The sequence below is a fragment of the Motacilla alba genome, chromosome 2, assembly GCF_015832195.1.
Source record: "Motacilla alba alba isolate MOTALB_02 chromosome 2, Motacilla_alba_V1.0_pri, whole genome shotgun sequence".
NCBI classification, from domain to species: Eukaryota; Metazoa; Chordata; class Aves; order Passeriformes; family Motacillidae; genus Motacilla; species Motacilla alba.
Genome location: NC_052017.1, coordinates 70,292,882 through 70,318,044, shown reverse-complemented (window position 1 = coordinate 70,318,044; position 25,163 = coordinate 70,292,882). Strand labels below are relative to the sequence as shown.

General features: G+C 40.9%; 2 protein-coding genes across 3 annotated transcripts in view; one reads left to right on the top strand and one right to left on the bottom strand.

Annotated features, from left to right (window-relative positions):
• The window catches only part of PIGN (phosphatidylinositol glycan anchor biosynthesis class N), a 99,337-nt gene extending 93,955 nt beyond the window's left edge, over positions 1-5,382 (bottom strand). For both annotated transcript variants that reach the window (XM_038127080.1, XM_038127081.1), the window contains exon 1: positions 5,330-5,382. The gene's annotated coding sequence lies outside the window, so the exon portion shown is untranslated. The remainder of the gene's footprint in view (positions 1-5,329) is intronic.
• Positions 5,383-5,607: 225 nt separating this feature from the next.
• Positions 5,608-25,163, top strand: part of RELCH (RAB11 binding and LisH domain, coiled-coil and HEAT repeat containing) — a 76,364-nt gene continuing 56,808 nt past the window's right edge. Inside the window, 3 exon segments of the mRNA XM_038124521.1 lie at positions 5,608-5,928; positions 5,930-6,321; positions 21,958-22,047. Coding sequence (XP_037980449.1) covers positions 5,840-5,928; positions 5,930-6,321; positions 21,958-22,047 — 571 coding nt within the window. The 5' untranslated portion in view covers positions 5,608-5,839.

Genomic DNA, 25,163 nt, shown 5'->3' with positions numbered 1-25,163 from the left:
TCATGGGGTTACCTGTCATAGCAGTTAGCAGAACAAGAGGCTTTCACAGTTACGAATACTCCAAGAAAAACCAAGCCAGTATAGCTGCAGAGAGCTGTCCTGTCCTCCTCTGCTCCTGCCCACTTATTCCCAAGCCAAATCTCTTCCTTGGGCTGGCACAGCCAGGTGTACAACTGGATAGTTAAGCATTCTAGAGAATGAATTCAATTGAAAATAACCTCAAGGAAAAAAACAAAAAAAAAACCAAACAAACAAAAAAAAACCAAACAAGCAGCAGGAAGAATAAAGATTACTCTGCTGTAGTTTAGTTCCCTGAATTCCCAACACAAACCTCCGTGTTGGAAGCAGGACAGGATGCCATCTCCTCCTAACAAAAGACCTAACTCAGCATGCTCAAAGCATGTCCTCAGACTTCCTCGTTCTTTGAAGCCTGCATCCCACATTAGTTGTAGTCAGCAAGCGATATAAGGAAAAAAAATGCTGATTTTTTTTGTTCAAAGCTCTGCAAATACTAAATTGAAGAGGAATAATGTGAAGCAAACAACAAAAGCACAGAGCATCTTCCCTTCCCCACCTCCACTGTCCCTCACCACAGGGTCAGGCACCCATCTCAGAGCCTCTGCAATACCTTTCTGGGCAGCCTACAGTCCAGACAATGTGCTCCATCTTCCAGGCTACGGTGAACAAGGCCCAAGTAACTCAATACTCAAGTGTTTGCAGTGTCATAAAAGGTCACGTCTTTGATTCACAGTTTCTATTTCCTCACTCGGCTGTAAGAGCAATTTTCCTTACATATTCATTCTCACAAAGCCATAAATATACACATAATAAAGCCTGAACAAGTTTTCTAAAATACTCCTTAGACTCTTAGTGTGTTTGGTTTTTTGGGGTTTTTTTTTAATGGCAGGCTTCCAAACACCCACTGTTTACAGTAACACTTCAAAACAGCAGTTTTGGAGGTAGAAAAACACAGCGGAACTTGAATTCAAAGGGATTTTGGGGGGTTGTTTTGTTTAATTCAGGTCTTCACTTGATTTCACGGGTCATTATCACATTTTTGGTGATGCTGAAAATATTTCCGAGTGGCCCTTCACCCTGCTGTACTACCTTTACTTAAAATCCCAATTAAAAAAAACCCTTATAAAGTAGGTTTCTCCGGGTAAAGCTACACCTGAATGTAACACACAAGTAACCATTAACTAGTAATAGTTACAGGCTGGTCTCATTAAAAAACATTCCCTTGAAACTGGAATGGACAGATACAATTTCAGAGATGCAGCAGAGGTCTTTAGGCACAAGCTACCAATATTATGCACCTCAACATTTGTATTATTTGGCTCCTACAAAATGTAAAAATATTTTAGAGGTTAGAGTTAACAAAGCACTAAAATTCGTTTTTAAGGTCTAAAAGCAAACATAAAAATCATAATTGCCTTCAAGTTTCTTTTCAAAGGAGGCAAAAGTCAGCCTTCAATAAACAAATAGAGACAATGATTCTTTCAGGCAGCTCATTTTTAGAAGAAAACTTATGCAAAAGTTGGTAGAACTCACAGATCAGCATTATTTTAAAAGAGAAATCAGATTTGCTTCAGATAGTTCTCCATTATTTTGTTCCCTGTGCCCTAATTAGGACCCCAATCAGATTTAAAGAAAGCTACCTTTTTTCCTTCTAGGACCCACTAGAGCACATTAATTCATATACTTAAATATTCAGCACAGGAAAAAAATCCAGTATGTACCTAATAGAATTAACTTCTTTGAATGAAATGAACTTTATCTGTGGGAGTTGAAACAGAAACCCCCTTAAAGCTTGACTTAAACTGTGTGTTCGCTGGCTGTGAGAATGGCTGGTGCTGCACCAGAGTAATGCAGAAAGAAAGAACAGTTTACATACCCATGACCCCACCAAACAACAGAGGGAACCTGAAACTGGTCATATGTTTCAGTTCATTAAAGTCTCAGGCATTAGCACAAGATTTAACACTCCTGCCAAAATCAACATAGTAAAAGCAAATTTTTTCTACTAATTTTTCATCTCAAGGACCATAAATTTAAAAGTTCATTAAACAAAACATGCATAGACTGAAAAAAGTTGTTTACACCACCAATGATTTTTTTCTCCAAAAAAGAACTCTTCGAATTTTTTTGTACAAGCTCATGTATTTTGGACTCTTAGCCTTCTTAGATGTGTTTACATATGTTGTTCTTCAGACATAGAACTCAAATCCTTTAAAGGTTCGAAGGAGACAGCAACTCCAGTAAGAGACAAAGCAGCTTGAAGAACAACCTGCCTCTCTTAGAATGACTACTGAATAATTAACTTGCAGCTGTCTGCCTCAAGGAGACCTATATAATGCTCCATTTCCAGAACTCATGTAGCTTTTTCTGCCTCACACATCCTCTGAGGCACTACACTATCAGGTTTTCTTCTCTGGTTTCTCAGAACAGTACCCCTTTGGCACATAAACTCTTTTAAGCATATTGTTACAAGCACATTTTCCTACCTACACTCTTTATTCCTGGAATACACATTTCCGTGAAGACAGCTTTTCCCCAGCCATCCATAAATTATTTTGGAGCAATTGAGCAACAGCTGTAAATATTTAATTTAGCTTACCAACCCAAACAAACCTCTTCCAAAGCACTGAAACAGTGGGACGCTTTTTTTATTGATTTTCGGCGTGGAAGAGTGAAAAAAGTCAGTCCTTACTGGCAGAGCACAGAGAGGGGGGCAGCAATGAGTGTCTGAAGGGAAAGGCAGAAGCGAGCGCGGGGAGCCCCTTCCCAGGCGCTGCAGAGCCCGCGGGCCGCCACCAGGGGCCGCTGCAGGACCCCGGCAGGGCTCGCAGCGGAGCCGCCTCGCAGCAAACCCGCTCCGAACCCGCTCCGACTCTCCAGAAAGGAAAGCAAAAAGCACGAGGTTTCTTTAAAGGTTCTCAATTCCACCGGAGCAGCAGCGCTGAAGTGTTTTTGTCCCTATTTTTGTTGTGATCCCACTGGAATTTTTAAGCATTTTCAACACACTGCTATTTTACGTTATGCTACAACCAGCTCATGCTCTGCCTCTTGGGCTCTTTTTTGTGCATCAACAGCATGAAACAACGCAGCACTAATAAAATCCAAAGTTTATTATAGGACAGAAAGCTAAACCGAGTATAAAATTTACAGAAAAGTTACGCAAATCCAAAACTGGAAAGCAGAGTCTTTTAATGCACACCACCACGTGAATCTAAGAGTTTGGAGCGAGTACTCCAGAGCGCTTCTGGATCTCCGTGTCACTGCCAAACATCCACATTATTCTATTACCAAGAGTTCAGCCCCAATATGCAGGTCCTAGCGGATCAGCTTTACACAGAGCTTCCACTGGTGGGAATGGAACAACGTTTTCAAGGAAATTAGCAGGAACCAATGCTGGCCCTGGTTTGCAGTTTCCAGTGAGCTGAACTTCCTTCAGCAGCACACACTACCTGCTGCTACATTCCAGCTTCAAGTGTTTTGCCAGGTAACACACAAAGTAACCACCTTGCATCATTTTTTAAAACTGATAACTTTACACTTCCAGATGCACAACTTCATGGACTCATGGAATCCTTACGATCAGAAAAGACCTCGATCAGAAAAGACCTCGAGGGTCATTGACTCCAGCTGTTAACCCAGCACTGCCAAGTCCACTGCTAAAACACATTCCTAAGTGCCACATTCACATGTCTTTTGAATATTCCTAGGGATGGTGATCCCACCACTTTCCTGGGCAGCCTGTTCCAATGCCTGACTAGCCTTTCAGTGAATAAATTTTTACTACTATGCAATCTTACGCATATTAGGAAAAAATTCAATGGCACAACTCGAGGTAATTTCTTTTCCTCCCATCACTTGTTACCTGGGAAAGGAGGCCGACCTTCACCTTGCTACAGCCTCCTTTCAGGTGGTTGTAGAGAACAGGAAGATTCCCCCTAAACTTCCTTTTCTCCAGGCTAAATGACCCAGCTCCTGCAGCCATTCCTCATAAAACTTGTGCTCCAGACCCTTCACCAGCTCCACTGGTGAAGCCCTTCTCTGGACACGCTCCAGCACTCCAATGTCTTTCTTGTAGGGAGGAGCCCAAAACTGGACACAGGACGCGAGGTGCAGCCTCACCAGTGCCAAGAGCAGGGGGACAATCACTGTCCCGGTCCTGCTGGCCACACTGTTGCTGATACAGGCCAGGATGTCATTGGCCTTCTCGGCCACCTGAGTACATTGCTGGCTCATCTTCAGACAACTGTCAAGCAGCACACCCAGGTCCTTTTCTGCTGGGCCACCTTCCAGCAGAAAAGGACCTGGGAGGTCCCACAGCCTGTAGCACTGCTGGATGCAACTAGTCCAGATCCCTTGGCAGAGCCTTGTCACACTCCAGCAGATGAGCCCTCTGACCCAGCGGGAGCATCATTCGGCTCCCTGTTCCCTTCATCGGGGGCTGTACATCACAAGGATAATCAGCTTTGACATTAAAGAGTGAGAAAGAGAAGAGGTTTTGTACCACAGCCTTTTCCTCATCCTTTACCACTGCTTCCCCTTGCATTCCACAAAAGGATAAACACGATTCTTAGCTCTCCTTTTCCTGCTGATGCATCTGCAAATACATTTTGTTGTCTTTTACAGTAGTAGTCAGATTAAGTACTAGATGGGTTTTAGCCCTTCTAATTTTCTCTCAACATAACCCTACAACGTCCCTGTAGTCGCCCTGAGTAGCCTGACCCTTTTTCCAGAGGCCATCAACTTACTATCCACCTGTGCTTGCGCCCTCCCTAATGGCAGCAACACCTGGTGCTGGGACATGGCTCACACACCCACCAGGGACACGGAGTTACAGAATCGCCTAGGTTGGAAAAGGCCTCTGAGACGATGACATTGAGTCCAACCCATGACCGAACCCATGTCACCCAGACCACGGCACCGAGTGCTGTGTCCAGTCTTTCCTTAAACACCTCCAGGGACAGCGGCTCCACCACCTCCTTTGGCAGTCCAACGTCCATCTGCCCCGGTGCCCTAGCAGGGCGCTGCTTTCCCCGGGAAGCCCTACCCTGGCCCAGCCAACACAACCGGGCGAGGATCCGAACCTCCAGCCCGGGCTCGGAGGCCAGGCCGAGTCCCGCATCCCTCCCGTCCCAGCAGTGCCGTGAGCCTATACGGGCTGGGCGGCCGCTGTGGAGGCTGCGGAGCGAACCAAGCCTTGCGGCAGGGGGGAGGCACAGCCCGTGCCCAAGCCGTCCCTTCCCCTTCCCGGTGCCTCAGGATCGGCCGCCCCCTCCCCTCAGGAAGCGCGCGGCGCCCACGCGACAGAACTCACTCCTCCTCCCGCGCCGCGATCCACCGCCGCTTCCGCTTCCCCTTCCGCTCCCGGCCCCGCCCCTGCGCGGCCGCGTCACGAAGCCCCGCCCCTTTCCCCCGCGACCGCGCCCCACCGCGGGCGTGCCCTAAAGCCCCGCCCCTGTGCGTGGTCACGTCCCCTAGCGTCCCTACCTCCCCTTGGGCCCCGCCCTGCGCGGAGGGGGTGGGGCCGCGTGCCGGGGCACCGCTCGCCATTGGCCGCGGGAAGTCTCGCGCTAGCAGGGATCCGGAAGCGGCGGCAGGGCGGGTGGGAGGCCGCCGAGGAGGCGGCGGTGGGGAGTCGCTGCGGCCGCAGGTGGCGGCAGCGCCCGCGGCAACAGCGGCATCGTCAACATCATCAGCACCGTCGCAGGGGCCTGGCAGCGGCTCGGGCCCCGGCCCCGCCAGGAGGGGTGTCTGCGGCGGCATCTCCGCACAGGCTTTGCCGCGGTAGCGCCCCGGCAGCGGTCGCGCCGCGCCGGGCTGTAAGATGGCGGCGGCGGCGGCCGGCGGGGGCGGCAGTGTGAACCCCTTCCTCAGCGACTCGGAGGAGGACGAGCCCGAGGAGCCCCGGCCCGGCGGCGGGCAGCAGCAGCAGCACCGAGCCGGGCGGGCCGGCGTACCCGCAGCAGCAGCCGGAGCCGGCGGCGGGGAGCCCCGAGGAGCTGCCGGGTCTGCGAGCGGCGGCGCCGGGCGATGCTGCCGCGGGGGCAGGCGAGCTGCCGCGGGTGCCGATGGACGCGATAGCGGCGCAGCTGCTGCGGGACCAGTTCCTGCTGACGGCGCTGGAGCTGCACACGGAGCTGCTGGAGAGCGGCCGGGAGCTGCCCCGGCTCCGCGATTTCTTCTCCAACCCGGGCAACTTCGAGCGGCAGAGCGGCACGCCGCCCGCCAGCGGGGCCCTGGGCAGCCTGGGCGGCAGCATCGGGCTCGGGGGAGCCGGCGGCAGGGAGCCCGGGGCCGGGCAGCTCAGTAAGTGACCCTGGCTCGGGGCCCGAGGGGCTCCGGGAGGCGGGGACAGCCGCCGGTGGGAGCACGGGGCTGGGTGGGGTGGCTCCCGGTGTCGCTGGGCGGCCGGGAAAGGCGCTTGGCATCGCTCCCCGTTCCAGTCATTCCGTGCTCTCTAACCTGCGCGGAGGCTGTAGGAGCGGGCAGAGGGGGCTGGGGAGGTGAGCTGCCGGATCCGGTGTTACCCTGGTCCCACAGGCGTAGTTTCATCGAGCTTCTGTGTTCCTGTGAGCATCACGGGTGTTTGCCAAATGTGGGAGAAATGATTTCCAGCAGCGTTCTTTGGTGCCAAGAGATAAGTCGTACGGTGCTAGGAGAAAGAATGAGGTGTTAAGCCGTGAGTGCACACGTAAAGTCTAAAAAGTGTCAGAAATGGGGTATAAGGAGCCAGGGTGTTATTTCTGCTGGTGCATCTAAAGATAGGTCTGAGTTTCACAGCTCTTGCACAACTAATACGGTGCTTCCTACAATTAACACTACCATGTTTACCAAGTGTCTGTAATCTTTGGTTAGCCAAGAAGATAGGGAACAGTAAATTTACTGAGTTGGTAGAAGTTTAGGGAGCAAAAGGAGAGGAGTGCAGATATACGGACAGTTGTCACACAGCTGGCCTTAACAGCTTTTGTGTTTTAAAAGCAGCGCACGTGGCTTAGAATAAAATTACTTCTGTGTCTTGTCAGTGTTGCTGTCCAGACACGTAGGGTTCTACGAAGGAGGTAGCCTGTGGAAGTGGCTTTGGGAAAGAGAAGCTGACCAGCCGCCTGAGTTTTGAGGACTTAATGAACTCGTGGGAAGGTATTGAAAGGAATTCTGGGTAGCAGACAGGTGAAAGACATAATCATGTGTTTACTAAGATACCTAAAGGCATTTTGTGAATACTCCTGTATTTTCTTTAAGAGTTTCTGATGTCACAAAGACACGAAGTTACACTTTAAATTTGGAAATAACTGGTAGCCTCTGGATGGTTGGGATAATAAAGACAGCTAAACTTCAACTTGTTAGTGCACTTCAAGATCTTTTAAAAAATGTATGGTTTCTTTTAAAATTCCTGCTGTGTTGTTTATGTTCTGCTTGTCTTGTGTGTGAATAGTTAGAATTTCATCCTTCTCTTTGTCCAGCTGAGAGCTTCAGTGTGGTCTTCTTCATGATATGATTAGTGAATGTTGGAAAAACTTGTGCCTCAGGGCTTTGAACTGATAAAAATTTCTGTTTCATCCCCAAGCTGCTTCCTTCGGGATTCCAGTCAATTAATCTGATTGATTAAATATTCTCTTTTCTTTGTTAACATAGTATGTTGTTTCCAGTTATTGACACTGCACTTACTCCAGAATTAGAAAAACAGCAGCCTGTGTAGCTGTGTTGTTATGCACAGAAAAAAAAAAAAGACCTCTTGCAGTCTTGGAGCAATGTGCACTTACATAAGAAAATCTTAATTATTATTTTGCTGACCTGCTAATTGACATATGCCTGTGGGATGTCCCTATTAAAAAAAGGAGGGAGGAGGCTGTAGCAGTGGGGAGATAAAGAAGGGGGGACTAACACTTAGTTTGGAAAAGTTTATTAATACTGAAGTGCTGAAATTAAATATCATGCTAGACCTTATGCTAAAGGTGTGTCTTGAAATCTGATATCTACAATAGGTTAGAGAGTGCATTTCAAAGGATTTTTTTGTCTCAACAGTGATTTAAAAGGTGCTTCACATTAAGTGACATTGAAAGGTGACAGATGCAGAACAATGAAAAAATATTTTTATATAGCTCAAGTAGGTTTTTTAACTTAGTGCCATCAGACCTTCTTGCAGTCTGGAGTCTAGCATTGAGCTAGCAATTGTGACAGTGCTGTTCAGACTGATTCTGATTGATCAAGAGCTGATAGTCTCATGCCTCTGCTGTCATGCCATTTTCCAAGTACTAAAATGTAGATTGCAGAAGACTCTCACGGGGTGAAGATGATGATCTTTGGAAGAGTTCCCTCACTTTTTTCCTAAGCATCTGGTATTACTTCATTTAGGCAGGTGGCTGAGCTACAGTTCTGATCCAAGAATAATTCTGTACAGTTTCCTAACTTAGTCAAAATGTCCAGTTTTGTTGAGAGATCCAGATTTGTTGTACCTGTCTTTATAACAGAGTTGTGCATGTACTTTTCTTGTTTTAACATGCCCAAAGGTATTTGAGAATGAGCTACTAGTTTTCTTAAAAGAAACTATGGATGTAGAAAGTAGTGCAGGTTGGCATGATTGCCATTTCAAGGTCATGTGAATTTTACGTTTCAGTGAAAAGAATTCATAACATCATTAAAAAAATGATGATTGGTTACTGAAGTCAGAATTTGTTCTCAGTGGTTTGTACCGGCTCTTCCCAGCCCCCAAGTTAGATTAATTTCTCTGGCTTTATTCTGAGATTTTTCATAATTGGAGTGGATGCAGAAAAAGTATGGCTGGCAATTCTTATTGAATGTGAAGTATGTTTGGAATGCTGCCTGAGGATTTCCACTGAGCAATAGAAAGCTTTCGTACTTTACGTGCTGTACAGAATGGGAGAATTTCAGTACCAGTGTTCATTGCCTAAAAGGACTCTGAGAAGTGCCAGTCTAAACTCTGAGTGCGTGCTGGAATTTATTTTGGTGTGGTTTTATTTCTTCTCTTCATCTTCAAAGACTGTTACAAAAAGATTTCGCTGAAGTGTCATTGGATTGAAACAACCAGCATCATGTGGTCAGCGAGTGACTTAGAAGCTGTTTTGTCTTTGAACCATGCTTCAGAGCTCTTGGTTGCAACAGCAAATGACAGTCAGATGACTGGGATTTCTTAGTTCTTTGCAAAAACACCCTTCCTTTTTCCAGCAGCAGCAACATCACATCTGCAAACTGAGATTAAGATATATTGTAATGAAGAATGTGAACATGTTTCTTGGTCTAGCAACTTTGCTTTTCTAGTTTGAAGCGTGTGAAGGCGGTAACACTATTCCTGTAGGTTCCTAGCGCTCTGTACAGTCATCCTTCATGTCCTGTATCTCAGCCAAATGTTCCCAAACTTCTGAAAGCTGCTTCCATTGGTTTCAATAGCTGTAGTTAAATATCTGCTAGGGCGTTGGATACCACTTTTCTAATGCTATTCATGTGAGCAGTATGGTTTGGAAGTCCCTTTTTCTTACTGCATTCCAGATCTTTTACAAGGCTTTAGTCAGCACCTACGCATGAAATATAGATTTTTGTCCCTAGCATTTTTGCATAAGAAGGTGCAGTATCAGTTGAGACGCTCAAAATTTAGAAATAAAACTGTGGCTCAAATGTCTCATCTGTGTTCCTGGACCACAAATGTTTATTTGTTTATTATACGCATGACCATAACTCAAGCTTGTGCATATAGGGTGAAGAAAACTTGTTTTTGATGTGATTGACATGGTGCCCTTTGGTTGCTATGTTTGATGAATGCCCTTTCCTGAAGGAATGCAGCTTAAACTGGTAGGACTAGTGTTAGTCTTAAAATTTGCCATTTATTTTTTTCTTAAGTGCTACAAAAGTGCAACATTCTCAAGATTTGAAATAGCTTTAATGAAAATCATAAGGGGTTTGAGCACTTATGTTACATTTCTGGTTTTCAGGAGATATTTTTTTTCTAGTTACTGCCATAATAAAATTGTTTATAGCTTTCTGGGGATTTGATTCCAGTTTTATTAAACTAATCCATGAGTACAAAGATATAAAGTATTGCTGCTTTGTAGTAAGCTCCAGGCTTTGTTTATGATTTGGGGTGTTTGATTTTCCTTTGGGGTTTTTTTTGGGGTGGTGTGGAATATTGTAATGCATTGCTCCTTTTGCTTGTAGCCTTTGAAATTCAGATGGATCCTACTGGAAAAAGCCCAGTGGGAAGAGTATACAGATTCTACCTTTGTGAGAGGGGGGTGTCTTGGTGGCAGCTCTTCTCAATCCTGTATCACAAACATTGTAATTTTGTGTGGAGCTTTGCCATGTTTCAGCTGACTTTTGTTCTGAATGAAAATATAGCAGAACAGGGCTACTTCCAAACAGTTCACTATACCTCAGCTTAAATAGCAGTCTAAATAAAACAGGAAATTAAGAAGATGGCAAATAATTTTTGTTCTAATGACTACTTCTTAGGTGTTATGGTGTTGTCAGCTCGAGTCTTTGGCTTGTTACTTTATGAAGCAAGCAAAAACATCTAGCCCTATTGGCTGTCTCTGTAGATAACGAGAGGTAGACTGGCAACTTGTGTGTAAGAGTGGTTTTGCTACCTGATTTGGAATAGTGCTCCCCTGAGAAAGGATGGGATGGAAAGGTGCAGATAAGTAGATAATCAAAGCTGCTGGTAATCAACAGATTGGAAAGGCTGATAGTTATCACTTTTAATGAAGTACAAAAAACATTTTAAAGAGTTGAGGTTTGTACGTAATGCTGAAAGAAAAGGAAGCAGAGTTTGCTTCAAACCTGGCAGAAAAGAGTGATGCCTGGAGGAAAGCTGAGAGGCTTGATAGTGCTCTGTTGTTGGCTTTACTGATAGAGAACCCAGGTGAACTTTTCCTGTTGTGACTTCTTTAAACCCAGTCCATTTTACTGACACTGGTGTTTCTGACAGGTTTTCAGTAACATGCACTTACGAGCTGCTTATGTTAAGGCTTTTGCAACTGTTGGACTTGTCAAATGACTAAAACTGGGTGTGCTGGAAGCTCCCCCTGATGGATGAGTCTGAGCTTTGGCTGATGTCTTTCTTGGGCTGATTTGGGATGTAATGGTAGATTGTTCAGGAGACAGGTTAGTCCCCATAAGTATGTAACTACACAAAGAAGTAACAAGATAAGGTAGCATGATAAGCATGACAATTATGGACAAAGAAGGACAGAGTAAAAGCCTCTATTGTTAGGTAGGTAGATATCAAGTTATCCACTGAGTAGTGAGTGACTGTGATGACTATGTTGTGTTTTCCCCTGTCGTAACTTAGTGAATGTTGTGGTCCTTTTAGGATCCTCAGAGCTATGAGATGGGGAATTTAATTGCTTTTGTCCTGGCTTCGTTGTGTTCCTGTGCTAGAGTTCCTGTTACTTTTTGATGTTGGGGCAAGCAGAAGTGAATCTCTCTGTGTATGCACTGTAGCTAGTTCATTTTTCTGTGTGTTTAACCATCCTGTGGCTGAAAGCTACAGCAAAACAAGCTGGATTTGTGCTGAAGCAGCACACCATCCTTCTGATGGTTTTGCTGTTAGGGAAAGAAGAGATTGGGTTTTGGGTAGGTGGAAAGAAGGGAATTACAATGTTGAGCTAGAGCTTTGCATTTCAGAACCAACCACTGGCAACTTTTCCAAGTTCTCCCATATGTAATTTCAATTCTGTGTAAGTTATATCAAATTTCCTGTAGCTTTTTTTCCCTCTGAGAATTACCTTTTTCTAAACTGAAGATGTGACTCATAAACTCTGTCCAGCTGAGAGAATGCTTGCTGAAAATTTTACTCAGGTTTCATTCCTGATAAAAAAGTTTGTCTAGTATTTGAAAGCAAGTTATTATCAAGTAGATATTGATATCAGCTATGTTGGAAGCTGATCTGTGTGCAGTCTGTCTCTGTTAATTGAAAACTTATAAATACTGATTTCTGTGTTCTAAAAACACAGAATTAATGAAAATATGGGAAAAAAATCTTTTTCAGGACGTTCTTAAACTTCCCAACTAAATTAAGATTTTTTATAAAATCTGAGTTAGGTAGCTTATATCTATGGAGCTCTCTAAAATATAGTCTGAGGAGTCTTTTTCTTTTAAATGAGAAGATAAGTCCTGAAAACTTACACTGCTTGGTTCAAACTGGCAACTCCTTGTCTTCAAGGTGGTACTTGCATTTGGATTTCTAGTGTACTGTAAAGTTGCAGTTTTGAGAAACTGAGTTGAAATCTCCTCTAGCACAGGCTAAAACATTGAGTAATTCAGTAAAGTTTTTAGGCCTTATATATTTCTTTATGATGTGAATGGCTGAGACATGCCACTAAGTATATTGAGTGTGTTGGACACATAGTTTAAAAAACTGTATTTTTTTTTTTAAGACAGACCAAGTTGAAAAAACCTTTGAGAAATAGTGAGCTCTTTCTTCCAGTGCACTGTAGGGTAGAGGCAATTTTCTTTCTCCCTTCCTGCAATATAACTCTGCATGATAGTGATGCAGCTGATTACTTTGTTGTTGAATTGAAGGAAATACTGTTACGTAAAAAGTCACAGAACAAGAATTTAGTATTTATATAACAAGTACTTTTTCATCTTGTTTGATGTTAGAGGAGAAAGAAAGCAATGAGCTGTTTTGTCATTAAAAAAAAAACAAAAAAAAAACGTTTGGAGTAAGAGAAACCATGGCAAGAATAATCTCAGAATCACAGCATGGCTGAGGTGGCAAGGGACCTCTGGTGATCATCTGGTCCAACCTCCTCCTGCTCAAGCAGGACTACTGTGACCTACAGCTGATTTCCCAGGATCATGACCAGATGGCCTTTTAAGTGTCTCCAGGGACAGAGACTCCCTCACCCCTCTGGGTAATGTATGCCAGTGCTCGGTCACCCTTACAGTAGAAGTGTTTCCTGATGTTCCAAAGGAACCTCTTGAGTTGCAGTTTGTTCCCACTGCCTGTGGTCTGTCACAGGTCACCACTGAGAAGAGCCTGGTTCTGTCTTCTTTGTGCCCTCCCTTCAATTATCTAAACACATCATGAGACTCATCTTGAGCCTTCTCCCCACGCTGAACAGCTTCATCTCTCTCAGCCTTTCCTTATAGCAGACATGCTTTGGTCTCCAGTTGATAGGTTTGGTTGGTTTTTTTTTTAATTCTCTAGGAACCATATGGATACAAGTTAAGTTTTAACTGGAAAATTTGCTACTGTCCTAAGATAAATGTAGAAAGTGGGCAAATGAGAACTTACTGAAATTTAAATATGAAAAAAACTGAGGCAATACAGTGCTTGAAAATAAAGGTAGATATTATCCATACACTTTAAGTAGTCCTTCAGCAAGGGCAACCATTTAAGGACTAATCTGAGACAATTTTGCTTGATGTTAGGCTTTAACAGAAAGCTGGGTTACTGCATCAAATTGAAAACTCCGTGTGGTACAAGTTAATGGATGCATTTTGGACAATGCAGTCCTGCGGCATCAAGCATATGGAGTTAATGTGATGCTGATGAAGCTTTCTGATTTCTGCTAAAGCCAGCTGGGGTCATGAGCTGGAAGGAGTACCTCCATGCTATGCTTCGCCCTTAGCTGTTCTGTTTTGGGAAGGTCTGCTTGCTCAAGAGCACTGCAGCTTGAGCTACTCCTTGCGCATGTGTAAGGGGTCAGGCTGGGTTTGATGCTTTTCCTAAGGGCACACCCCTCTCGACCTCAGTGTTCACTGCAGCAGCATCCAAATCCTTTGTGCAGGGTTGGCTTAATTCTTTCAGACTCAACTAATTTGGATGCTGCCTGAGAATGTCTGCAGTAAGCCTCTCTCCAAAAGCAGCCTGTTTTGCTATGGCTCTCCAGGAGATCAGCTCAGGTGCATCTGTATCATAACCCAGTTCTGTGAGCTTGTTATTTCTGTGCTAGCGTGCACAATCTTACCTGTTTTCTACTTGTAATTTCATCTCTCTAATGAGCTTCTGCAGTGTGCCTGTCATGGGAGTGAGAGTAATACTTTTTTAATTGCAATGTGTCTGCAAAATATTTGTTTTACGTATCTGGTGGTTGGTTTTTTGTTGTGGTTGGTTGGTTGGTGGGATTTTGTTGGTTTGTTTGGGGTTTTTTCTTTTCTTGGCCAGCAAGCATAGGTTAGTTTTCTCTAACCAGCTTTAGGGGCTTACCCTCATATGCTTCCTATGAATTTTTATAACTTGCTATAAATATGAAGTGGGAAAGTGTATTGATCATCTGTTTTCAATCTGATTTTGATTGCCCATCATGGACTAGTACTGAATTTCTGTTCTTGGTAATTGGTAAGTAGATTGTTCTACAGCTTGGAAGCTAATTTTATTATAGCAGCTTTACTTAACTAAGTTTTCATTTGATGAGGGTCTGAAGTGTACAGAACATACGAATTTGGAAAATTCTGCAGGTCTCATTGATTAAGAACATCTGGGAGAGAGTGAAAGAAGCACTTGAGTTGCAAAGCAAGGTTGGTAGGTCAGGTGCTTACAGTTTTGTGCTTGATGCAATGAATTAATTTGAGGCTTTTTGTTCCATCCCCAAGTTACCATAGCAATGTGGAATGTGTTGATCTGGTAAAATTTACTCTACAAGTTCAAGTTGGTTTAAAAAATTATTGTGTAAGTCTGTTTCTACTGTAAAGGTTGTATGCTAGATCACATGTCTGCTGCAATGGATCAAGTTTGCTTTGCTGAAAGATCGAGCCTCAGTAAGCTTGGAACAAGTTGAAACATAACAGAAATTTTAAATGCAGCAGACTTCTAAAACTTCTCAAAGTAATACTGCTTCAGAGATGTCTTATGAAATATGGTACAGTTAAAATAAATTTGCAGTTTTATTTATGGGGAATTGAATAGTTTCATTCATTTATTCATATGTATTGCACAACATAGCTGTTTCAGTTGCTATATAAGGTAGTCACAAATGCAAATTGAGAATTGATGATCACTTATTAAAGAGTTAATGATGCCTGATTATTTGATTTAATGTAGAAAGGACTTCATTAAAACTCTTGGAGTTTTCACATTATCCCACTTCTATCACACATGCTTGCTCTCTCTCACAATTTGGTTTATTCACATACACGTGTGTGGTTCAGTACTAATATGGGGCTTAAGCAGGTACAAAGAAGTACAAGAGGAAATTTATTTTTCCCAATGGATGGGAAACGGAGGTTACTCCATTCCCTGTTTCCTTGGCTTCTGCTATTTTGTGCCTGTGATATTGTGCAGGGTAGCTGAAAATACACGTTATTGAAGGACACACTTTTTCTAGTAGCCCTAGAAAAGAGCAGGCCATCTGCTGTATGACCCTACTGGCTAGTTTACTCTGGGTCTGGAATGTTTAAGGTAGGTAAGATACCTCACTTGCAGACTTGTTTACTGCCAGCAGAAATAGACCTAAAATGTGTATTTATACATCTGCATTCCCTTAGGTCTGAATTTCAATAGTTATTTTATTGTATCTGTAGCACTGAAGAAAGGGAAAAAGTGTCAGACCTGAGTAATTTTCATAGAAGCTTCTCAGAGAGCATCTGTTATCAGAATACTTGCTAGTTTGCCTGTATCTTTGCATTTAAAAATTAGATTGGGTGCGTGAAAAGTAAAGATAAGCTATACCCTATAAAATATGGGTACTGTTGTCCTTTGCCGATGTCTATGAAATTTTTTCTGACCTTTGATTTGAGGACACCTTTAAGTTTTGGCTTTGGTCTCTTCATGACATAATTTGCTTTTAGATGGAGACGTTCCTCCATACAAGAAGGGGTTTATGTGTATATTGGGAGGAGGGACAGATTAACTCATAGGAATAGCACAGCTCATCAGGAAAACTTGTGTGTTTTCTAAAGTTACATGGAACTATATGGTTATTTTAAAGCTTGTCTTAGTAATGATCCATAGCTTGTTGGTTGAAAAACATGGCAGTAATAATTTTTGGAGTCTAATTTGCTGTTGTGTTTTAAGTGCAGCATATTTGTTGGTCAAATTATTCTGTTTTGTTCGGGGTTTAATTCATAATAAAATCAAACCTTAGCAATTCCCTATTTTAATAATTTTGTCCTGCAAAACAGGTTTTCAGTGCCCAGTTCAAGAATGAAGTGCAACTTATTTCTGTTGTTGCAGAGAGTTGTATTCTGGAGTCATATTGGGTTTTTTCTTGCCTAGAAGTAGCTATCAGGGTGATGATGCTAAGGAATAATTTTTATATCCGCAGTCATTCACTTATGTAACTTTCAATGTCTGGTTTTATTCAGGATAAGCTAGAAGGCATTAACCTGAGATGGCTTCTAAGTAGGGTTATACCTGACACTGAACTGGCAGGCCCTGTTTAATGTTTGTCCCTAGTGAAATCCTATGTAGTGAAAATTTAATTTAGTGAAGAGAGTGTATTATTATCAAATAAAATTACAACTGCTGGATTAAGTTGCTTGTACGATAATTCGAATGCTAATGTTAAAACACTTTAACTTTGTCTAAAGTAAAAGTAAAAAAGATTACATTAAATAAAAATTCTGTGCTTCTGGAAGCAGAGCTGTGCTTGGATGAATATTCAGAGTTCTTGATATAAATCTTTGTAGTGTCCAATAGCATGAACAATGTTCTTAAGAGTTTTTTCCAAGCCTTTGGTATTTTGCATGTTCCTGTTTGATAATGCTGCAGTAAATGACAAATACAATTGTATTAACCAATTATATAGAACGTATTCAGAGTGTTCTTTTGCTTGGTTTTGGGGTTTTTATCAATGCAAAGTCATGTTTGGTTTTGCTTCTCCAAATAGTGATGTATGAGGGTGGAGGTTGGAGTCCACCCAATGGTCCTTAAAAGGGGCCAGCTTATAGGCATTAGGTATAAGATAGCATTATATCTATAAGTTTTTATCCAGACCTTTACTATCTCAAAAAATCTCGAAAAGGTTGTATCTCCCTGTGATATGTGTGAACAGCCTACAGCTGTTTCATCCTCCATAGAACCATGTAATTCATGTAAAGCCTGGTTTAAACTGGGAAATGTGTTGTCCTAGTATGTGCAATATCCAGTGAAAATCTGCTCTGATCCTGCCTGGGAAGGATTCACTTTTAGTTCCATTTGTATGCTTACCAAAACCCTACTTCCAGTAGCCAGTTATTTCTCCAATCAGTGTAAAATGTGGTTAGCCAGCTATTTCACTCAGCAGTTTAAAATATGGCAATAATCTGGTTTCAGGATTACAGATATTTTTCAGTACAAGGGAACAATAGTTAGCAAAGTGAATCTGTCATGTACAAGCATAGTATCATTTCTTCTCTTTGAATTTCAAGGAAAAATTGTGGCTTTCTGGATCTTCATGTGTTCCATTTTATTAATTGTTAGTACATGATGATGATGTGATTTCGTGTGATCTTAGAGGAAATGTGACAACTGGGCTGCTTTATTGACTAGTAATTTTTAAAATCAATTTGGATGTTTGCAAAGTAAATTCAAATAGCTTCTAAAACATTAATTTTTAAAATATTTTCTCTTGTGCCTCCTATCAATAAGTAATGCCACTTAATTTGTCTATGCTTTTAGCTGATTTACAGTGTCATGAACATGTGAAGATTATTTAATGAGATTTTGTAGAAGACTGCAACTTATTTTTACTTAATGCACGTACTGTGACAATATGTCTAACATGAAAATATGGCTAATATGATCATTCTTGGTGCCCTTTAGGTAAACTGGTAAAAATAGTCTCCTTTTATCATCAGAGGGAATGAAACATAACCTTTTTCATATTATGTATGTCAGTGGAGGAGGATGTATCACTTTGAGATTCCCTTACATTTTCCTACTTGAGTAGTTATGCTCAACTTTCAGGGAGAGCTGAATATATGCCATGGGAACAGAAGCTGTCAGCAGAAATCTGCTTGTCATTTGGTGCCAGTTCTGGGAATAAGAAAAGAATTAAAATTCCTTTCCCCTGGAATGAAGCAATATTTTTAAAGAGTGTATAAGTTAATAAGCAAAATGTGATGTTGAACCCAATTTTTCACTTCACAAATGAAATTAAATGCATTGTATTTTTTAAGGGATTAAAAATCCTTCTTATCTTTGAGTATATGAAGGTTGGCATTCTGATTTTGCTCATCCTTTTCCAGTGGTAAAGGTAAGAGACAAGCACTGTGCACAGGCTCTCCTTTATTATCCCAATATGTCTCCTGGCATGTCTCTGGTATGAATTATGAAAACCCTAAGCCTGTTTCACTGCTTCTCTGTGCACTTTCTTGTTCCATATTGAGGTGATCCATGTTCTGCAGTTGTTTATACCTGCTTGTCAAAATTGTTCTTGTTACTTTGCTTTTACCATTTCTGAAACATGAAGCTGACAGCAGTTATTTTGCCAGTATTCACTAGGAAAGCTTTTAGCAAAAGGGAATTGCTAATTATAAAGTGTTTTAATTCAGAGAAAGAAGCTAAAATCCATGCACAGGAGACTGTTGATAAGAATGCACATATCAAGACAACAAAATGGGTTCCCGCTGCTGTGGCAGATAGGGTTTCTTTCTGGGAAAGAAGCAGATTTCAGCCAAAGTGTGCTTTTCCTTTTCAGTGGTTTCTCCACAAGAAATTGCTGTGATATTCTTTGCCAAATCACTTGAGACTCAAATTTTTATTTTAAAAATTGAGTATATGTTTTCTTCTAAAAAATTGTGGGTTTTTTTTTCTTTTTCACTTTCAGTTCAGAAAATAGTTCCCTTTTCTGAATGCTGTAGTTGAAATGCTTCCACTCCTGGAGTACAACTGTTTGTACTTCAGACAAATGCTATTTCACATTCCTCAGGTGAGCTGTGTGACTGAAAACAGCCCTTCCCTTGGATTCTTTCCTTCAAACAGCCCTGCCCATTTTCCTAACAAATGAGGCTGTTGTGCTGCCAGCAGGCAGGTGCCTTTTACACCCTCTTGATCCTTTGCAGAGCAGCTACATCCTTTATGGAAGCGTAAATACGAGCTTATAAGATGTTATTCCATGATTTTCTGGACAATGGCATTAGTTTTAGGAGTTAAACCTCTTCTGATGACTGTCTGCAGAAACAGTGGTAAGTAGCAAGGTCACAGATGCAGTTTCCCCATGGTGACATTTTAGGCAGGTGAGGTGATGGCACAGGCCTGCTGCTCTTCACTGTGGGCACTGTTCAGCAGTGCCTGTGTGCCCTGACTGTACTGATAATGACACGTCTTGGGTTAGGGGTGTGCTAATGGGTGTGGACTTTTGTAATGGGGAGGAGGATCAGCATTACTGGCAGAGTGAAATAATGGTAACAGGAAACCCATGAGGGCTGGTGTTCCTTAGCAGATCTTACTTGGTTTCATCAATCTGAGTCGAGTTGTTTATGCTTCTTCCCAGTGTCAGCCTCTATGACAAGGAAGTCCAATGTTTGCTTTTATTATGAACCTGGTAATGATAAAGCAAAGTCAAAATGGTGAATGTACAAGTTTCAACCCTGTCAATTGCTGCTGTGCATGCAGGGGTGGTGCTTAAGGCAGTGTCTGAGTGTTGAAGTCATAAACCCCCTTGGTGTTCCTTTTTCCCGTAGAACCATTAAGGTTGTAGAACTGATTGATATTGTGAGTTGTTGGAGTCACAGCTGCTGGTATGATCTTAAACAGCTTCTGTTGTCTAAATCCTGACAAAGATTGTGATTACCCCCTGCTTTTTTTATAGGCATCTGGGTTTTGGTGGTTTGGTTTTTTTCCAAGAAGTTTTTGGCTTTGGCAGATAAGTTTGTGTTTTATGCCTGGATTTATCAGTTCTCAGGGGAGAACCTTGGCCTCTGAAGTGTGCCACTAGTCATATAAAGAAGAAGTTGTGTTGCTTATGGCTTTGGATGCTTCGATAATTGTGATGTGGTTGACTTAAGTTGAAATTTGAGCTTTGTTTCTCTGATGTTACTTTGCTTCTGTTCACAGATCAATTAGAAAATTGATCTGTGAACATGGCAAGACTGCAGGGGGAAACAGTTTTATTTCTGCATTTGCCATTGCAATGCTTTATGTGAGACTTGGTTGCTTCTCTTCAACATCAGCTTTTCACTGAGATATCCATTTAAATATTGTCTTTATTTGATTTCAAAAAATTATCTTGTACCTCCCAATGAAATAAGTTGCAGCAATATTTACTCATCAAGGTGCTGGATGTTTTGAAAAGTCAGTTCTAAAAACTCTCATACTGCATGAATTCATGTTTACTTTTGAACTTAATCTCTTCAAATTTGATTCTCAATGGTTTACTGTCATGGCAGTCCATTTTCCAAAGATGATGTAAAAAGAAAGTTTGTACTGTGTTGCTAAGCTACATTGAACAGCCTGCAGAGAATTACTAAATCAGAGTAATGTCTCAAAAATTTGCAGAGGATAAGACTGGAAGCTGCATATGAGCAATGAGGTTTAAAAGCAGTGACTGAGTAGAGACTCACTGAGGAGCAACAGCTTGTTTCATTGTTTGGATAAGAAAGCATTGTAAGAGCAAAAACCCCTTTGGTAGATATAAACTGTGTACTGTGGTATATTTTATGTCCATGGAACAGACAGGTTAAGGTTTTCAGGCAAGTCTTGATGTTGTAGAACTCAGCTGGTGTTGGCAACTTTAGTATTTCTGTATCATTTAAGATTGATCTTTTAAGATATCTGTATCATTTAAGATGTAAATGCTTTATTCAGTCTTAATTCAGGTGTTCTTATTTGAGTGCGATGCTGGTCGGTATGGAGAGAGGATGTCACAAGACCTAACAGTAAAATTAACCACAAATATGCGAAGAAAGTCATTAATAGATTTGTTTTGTTTTGTTTTTTCTTTTTTTGCATAATGCAGAATGGGAGGAGAGGTTAAATACTTAATGATGTTAGTCATGACAGAATTTGACTGACAAGTGATGAAATTGCTTCTATTTCCACTGACAGATAAGAGGTTTTTTGACAGCTCTGTGGAATTTGTTCTTTGTTAATGTGACAACAGTTCTAATGTAATTAAAATTATTTTTGAAGTGCTACATAGATGTTAATTTTAAAAGGAGAGAAAAGATACTAAGGTACTTAATATAATTTCTGTGTGTTCAGTTGTGCTAAGAACCTATTTAATTTATTTTAAATTCTGTACCAAGTAATTTGTGCATTTTTATGATAAAAAGGTGAATATGTCCTTCAACAGACAGCTTCAACAAAATTGCATTTTGGTTGATGGTTTTTTCTTTACCATTCCCATGAAATGAAAAATGTCAAGATCAGATCCAAACCTTATGCTGGTTACTGAATTTCTTTATTTTTTCCTTTTTTAAATTCAGGATTTAATTATAGAGTGTGAATATTATACCTGCAGTAGCATGAACTGTGCTTCCTTTGCTTTTGTTAGATACTATGTTCCTTAAAAAACGTTAATTAAGTGGGTATGTACTGAAGTTAAAAGCTAGATCAGGAGATATGTAAAAAAGTATTTGGTCACAGTGACATGCCCTAAAATACTAAAAATGGGAAAAGGAAGTAGAGTGTTTGAGGCAATCACAGGTTTCTGTTAAAACTTGTCACACAACAGTTTGGTTTCTTTTACATTCTCACCTGGGTGTCCAAGCCAAAGTCCTTAGCCCTTGTGGAAAGGGGGAAGTTCTACAATACACTGCTCCTCATCTGCTGTGAACAGGCTAGAAATGCTATCTTAGGGGGAGCAAAAATATCTTACAGTCTCTTCAGTGAACTTGCTGTTCAGTGAACAGTGCTGCTTTTTCAGTTCAAGTTTACTGATGTATGCTCTACTTACAGATCTTCAGAAAATGCAATATAAATTGAGTCTTGCAATGTAGCTTCCAATTTATAGTTTCTGAAATGAGATGGTGTTTTGACTTTCTCTGTGACTTTCTCTATAAAAGACAGGCAGCTCTTCAGGATTCTTTCTGATATCTTTTTTTTTTTTTTCCCTACCCCTTAAGATCGTGCTGGAAGCATCAGTACTCTTGATTCTTTAGATTTTGCAAGATACTCTGATGATGGCAATAGAGAAACGGATGAAAGAGTAGCAGGTAAGTGTTCTATATGTTTTAGGAATCACAGAATGTTGATTTTACTGTTTAACTTGTTGTTTCTAGCATAAGTATATTTAGATAAATATTTCTGAAGATGACAAGATTTCACTGAGGTGTTCTAACTAGTTGCTTGGTGTTGGACACTTCTGCTGTAATTTCTGTAAATATTCAGGCAGGTGTACTGGTGTATGATTCCAGATGGCACGAGTGCAGAAATACGCAGTATACTTGAAAATTGTGCCCAGCCTTTGGCAATAGATTGCCTACTGAATACTACTGTTAAGCTGAAGCATTCACTGAATTACTCTACACAGTGGTCTGTTACTACTGTGGTTAGAGTTTTCTGACCTAAAGATCTGTTGCAAGTCATCTCTTAAATATAACTTTCATCAAGATCAAATAAGCACTTCCAAACCCAGAGCAAATTTGGGATTTACTCAGTTCCATAAATCTTCTTTGCTACAAATCTTAATTGTAATGCTTTTCTCTCCTGTTTAATTCTTTGATTGTATAAGATTGGGGATTTTGCCTTTTGTTCTGAGCCTTTGGCACTTTTAATTTCAGGATCTAATTCATCACCAAGGGCAGGACCCTCTCTTGTATTAGAAATTATTTTACTAACCACTTTTGCATGTGAGCTGTGTTTGTAGGGCTCTGTTGTAGGATTTGCAGGGGTCCCAGGACAAGGGAAGAGATTAAAATCTTGATTCCATGTTTCAGAAGGCTGATTTATTATATTATGATATATATTATATCAAAAATGCTATATTAAAACTATACTAAAAGAATAGAGAGAAAGGATTCATCAGAAGGCTGGACAGAAATAGAAAGGAATGAATAACAAAATCTTGTGACTCTCAGGGAGTCGACCCAGCTGCATCTTTTGTCATTAATTAGAAACAGCCAGCATGGACCAATCATAGGTGCCCCTGTTGCATTCCACAGCAGCAGATAGTTATTGTTTACATTTCTTTCCTGAGGCTCCTCCGCTTCTCAGGAGAAGAAAATCCTAGCAAAGGATTTTCAGAAAATATCATGGTGACACTCTGTCAAGGTTTTTTTCCAAGTTCATGTTTTAAGTTATTCACAGCTTCCACAGAGAAACCCATAAAAGCTCTCTAGAAATGGCTACAGACCTCTGATTACTTCTTGTCAGTTAGTGCTGTTAATATCCTGAGTTCATGGAAGTTGTCCACGCTGTGACTTCTTCTCACATGGTTAAGCTTTATGAAACCTGAGGTGATGCAAGCTGCCATGTCTCTCTTCCACCCTGTTGTCTCTACTCTGAACCACCAAGCAATGAAAAGGCAGATAAAGCATCGTTCTGTAAAGGATCTTCATTCTGAAATTTCATCTCTGGGTCAGTCTGAAATGGTGGGAAAATCTGATTTCCCTTACCTGGACAGTGTTGCTGAGTTAAGGGACTGGATTAAATTCACAAACACAAAGCATATCCAGGTGTTTTGGTGTTCTGCTCTAGAACTATAGGAACTTGCTGTTCTTCAATTTATATGGAAACTTCTGGGATCTTATTACTAATTTGCTACTCCCTTTTCCAATATACATAGTTCTTTTTAAGGAGGCAATAGTTGTAAATAGAAAACTAATCTTCTAAACAAATTGTGTTTAAGGAGCCCAAGCCTTTGTGAATTGTGTCCTGGAATGCAAGGAAGAAACAAGCAAAATCCCAATATTTTATTTATTTTCCTTATCATAGTAGATTTTTCCTGGTTGTAGTCAGTATTTCTTGGCAATAGTGTTACTGAGAGAGTTAGTTTGATTCTTGCTTGGAGCTGTCCTTAGATTTGGAGTAGAGACACTTATAGAAAATATAGACCAGTCAGAATTGACATCCAGTAGAACCAGTAATCTTCTGACAAAATATTAGTGACAAAGTATTGGTTACTACCAGTACAAAATTAATATAGCCTAAAATTAAGTGTTAAGTTTAAGTAAACAGTAAAATTGATCCATATTTTTGATAATTACTGTATAGTGATTGACTGCTGTCATATGTAATTGATGAGGAAATTGTATGTCAGGATTTGTACAGTTCTGTGTTCCTTTAGCGATGTTTTTCAAAGAGTTCTTAAAAAGTAACGTAAGAACTTGAACAAATAAGACTGAGTATTATTTCTGGATGTTTTTCAAGACTGGAAGTTTTCAAAAATATTTTGTTTATACTTAAAATTCTGGTTCAGTCATAATTGCTTAAAATATTTTGCCTCAATCATTTTAAAAGCTATCTTCCCGAGCAATTTCAAAAACTAGTAAGTATTAATTAAAAAAATTATGTCAACAGACGTTTCAAAAATTTTGCAAATCCAGTTCCTTCTTTAAACAAACTCTGGCTTACAACTTCTGCTTTTGAAGTTGTTCTTAGCTGCAAATGCACTTTGAAACCTAACTGGAAGTCCGTTTTGCTTATTTCTTCTAAAATTCTTTCTTTTCTATTAAGAGCTTTGATGCTTAGGAGGTTAAAATTGTAATCTGTTGTGAAAGCTTGGGGCCATGAGCTAATAGTCATATTTTTCTTCTGATAGTTCTGAAGATGAGGTTTGAATCGTTTCTCTTGTAAATGCCTTTCTCATGCTCCTATCTTTGTTTTTTACTGTTTGGACAGAACACATGATTTCCATATCAGTTCTCTTTCATATCAAATGAAAGATAGAACATACATTCGCATCAGTCACTAAATGAAACTGCTAAACTGGTTCCAAGACAGAAGGACTTTAAAACTGAGGTTATAACATACCCACTTTACAGATACTTTCGTATCTTGGCTATGTTAGAAAGCCCCAAATAAAAAAAGTGTGCATATATCATCATCCAAAGCCACCATATTCCATTTGCCCATTATGGTTAGTGGTAGACTTAGCTGCCTTCTTTTTTTTTGGTGTTTTTGTTTTAACAGTCCAAAAATTCCTGGAAATAACTGTATCAACTCTTGTTTGAAGTTGATTTTAGTATACTTAAAAGCTATTAGCCCACTTCATTCCATCTGGAATTATAATCAAAATTTGGCCTAGAAGCAAACATATTTTGAAGAGTTGTTGAAAAGAGCTTTTCACTTGGGAAATCTGCTGGAAGGAATCTAAGTGAGTCCCTTCTAT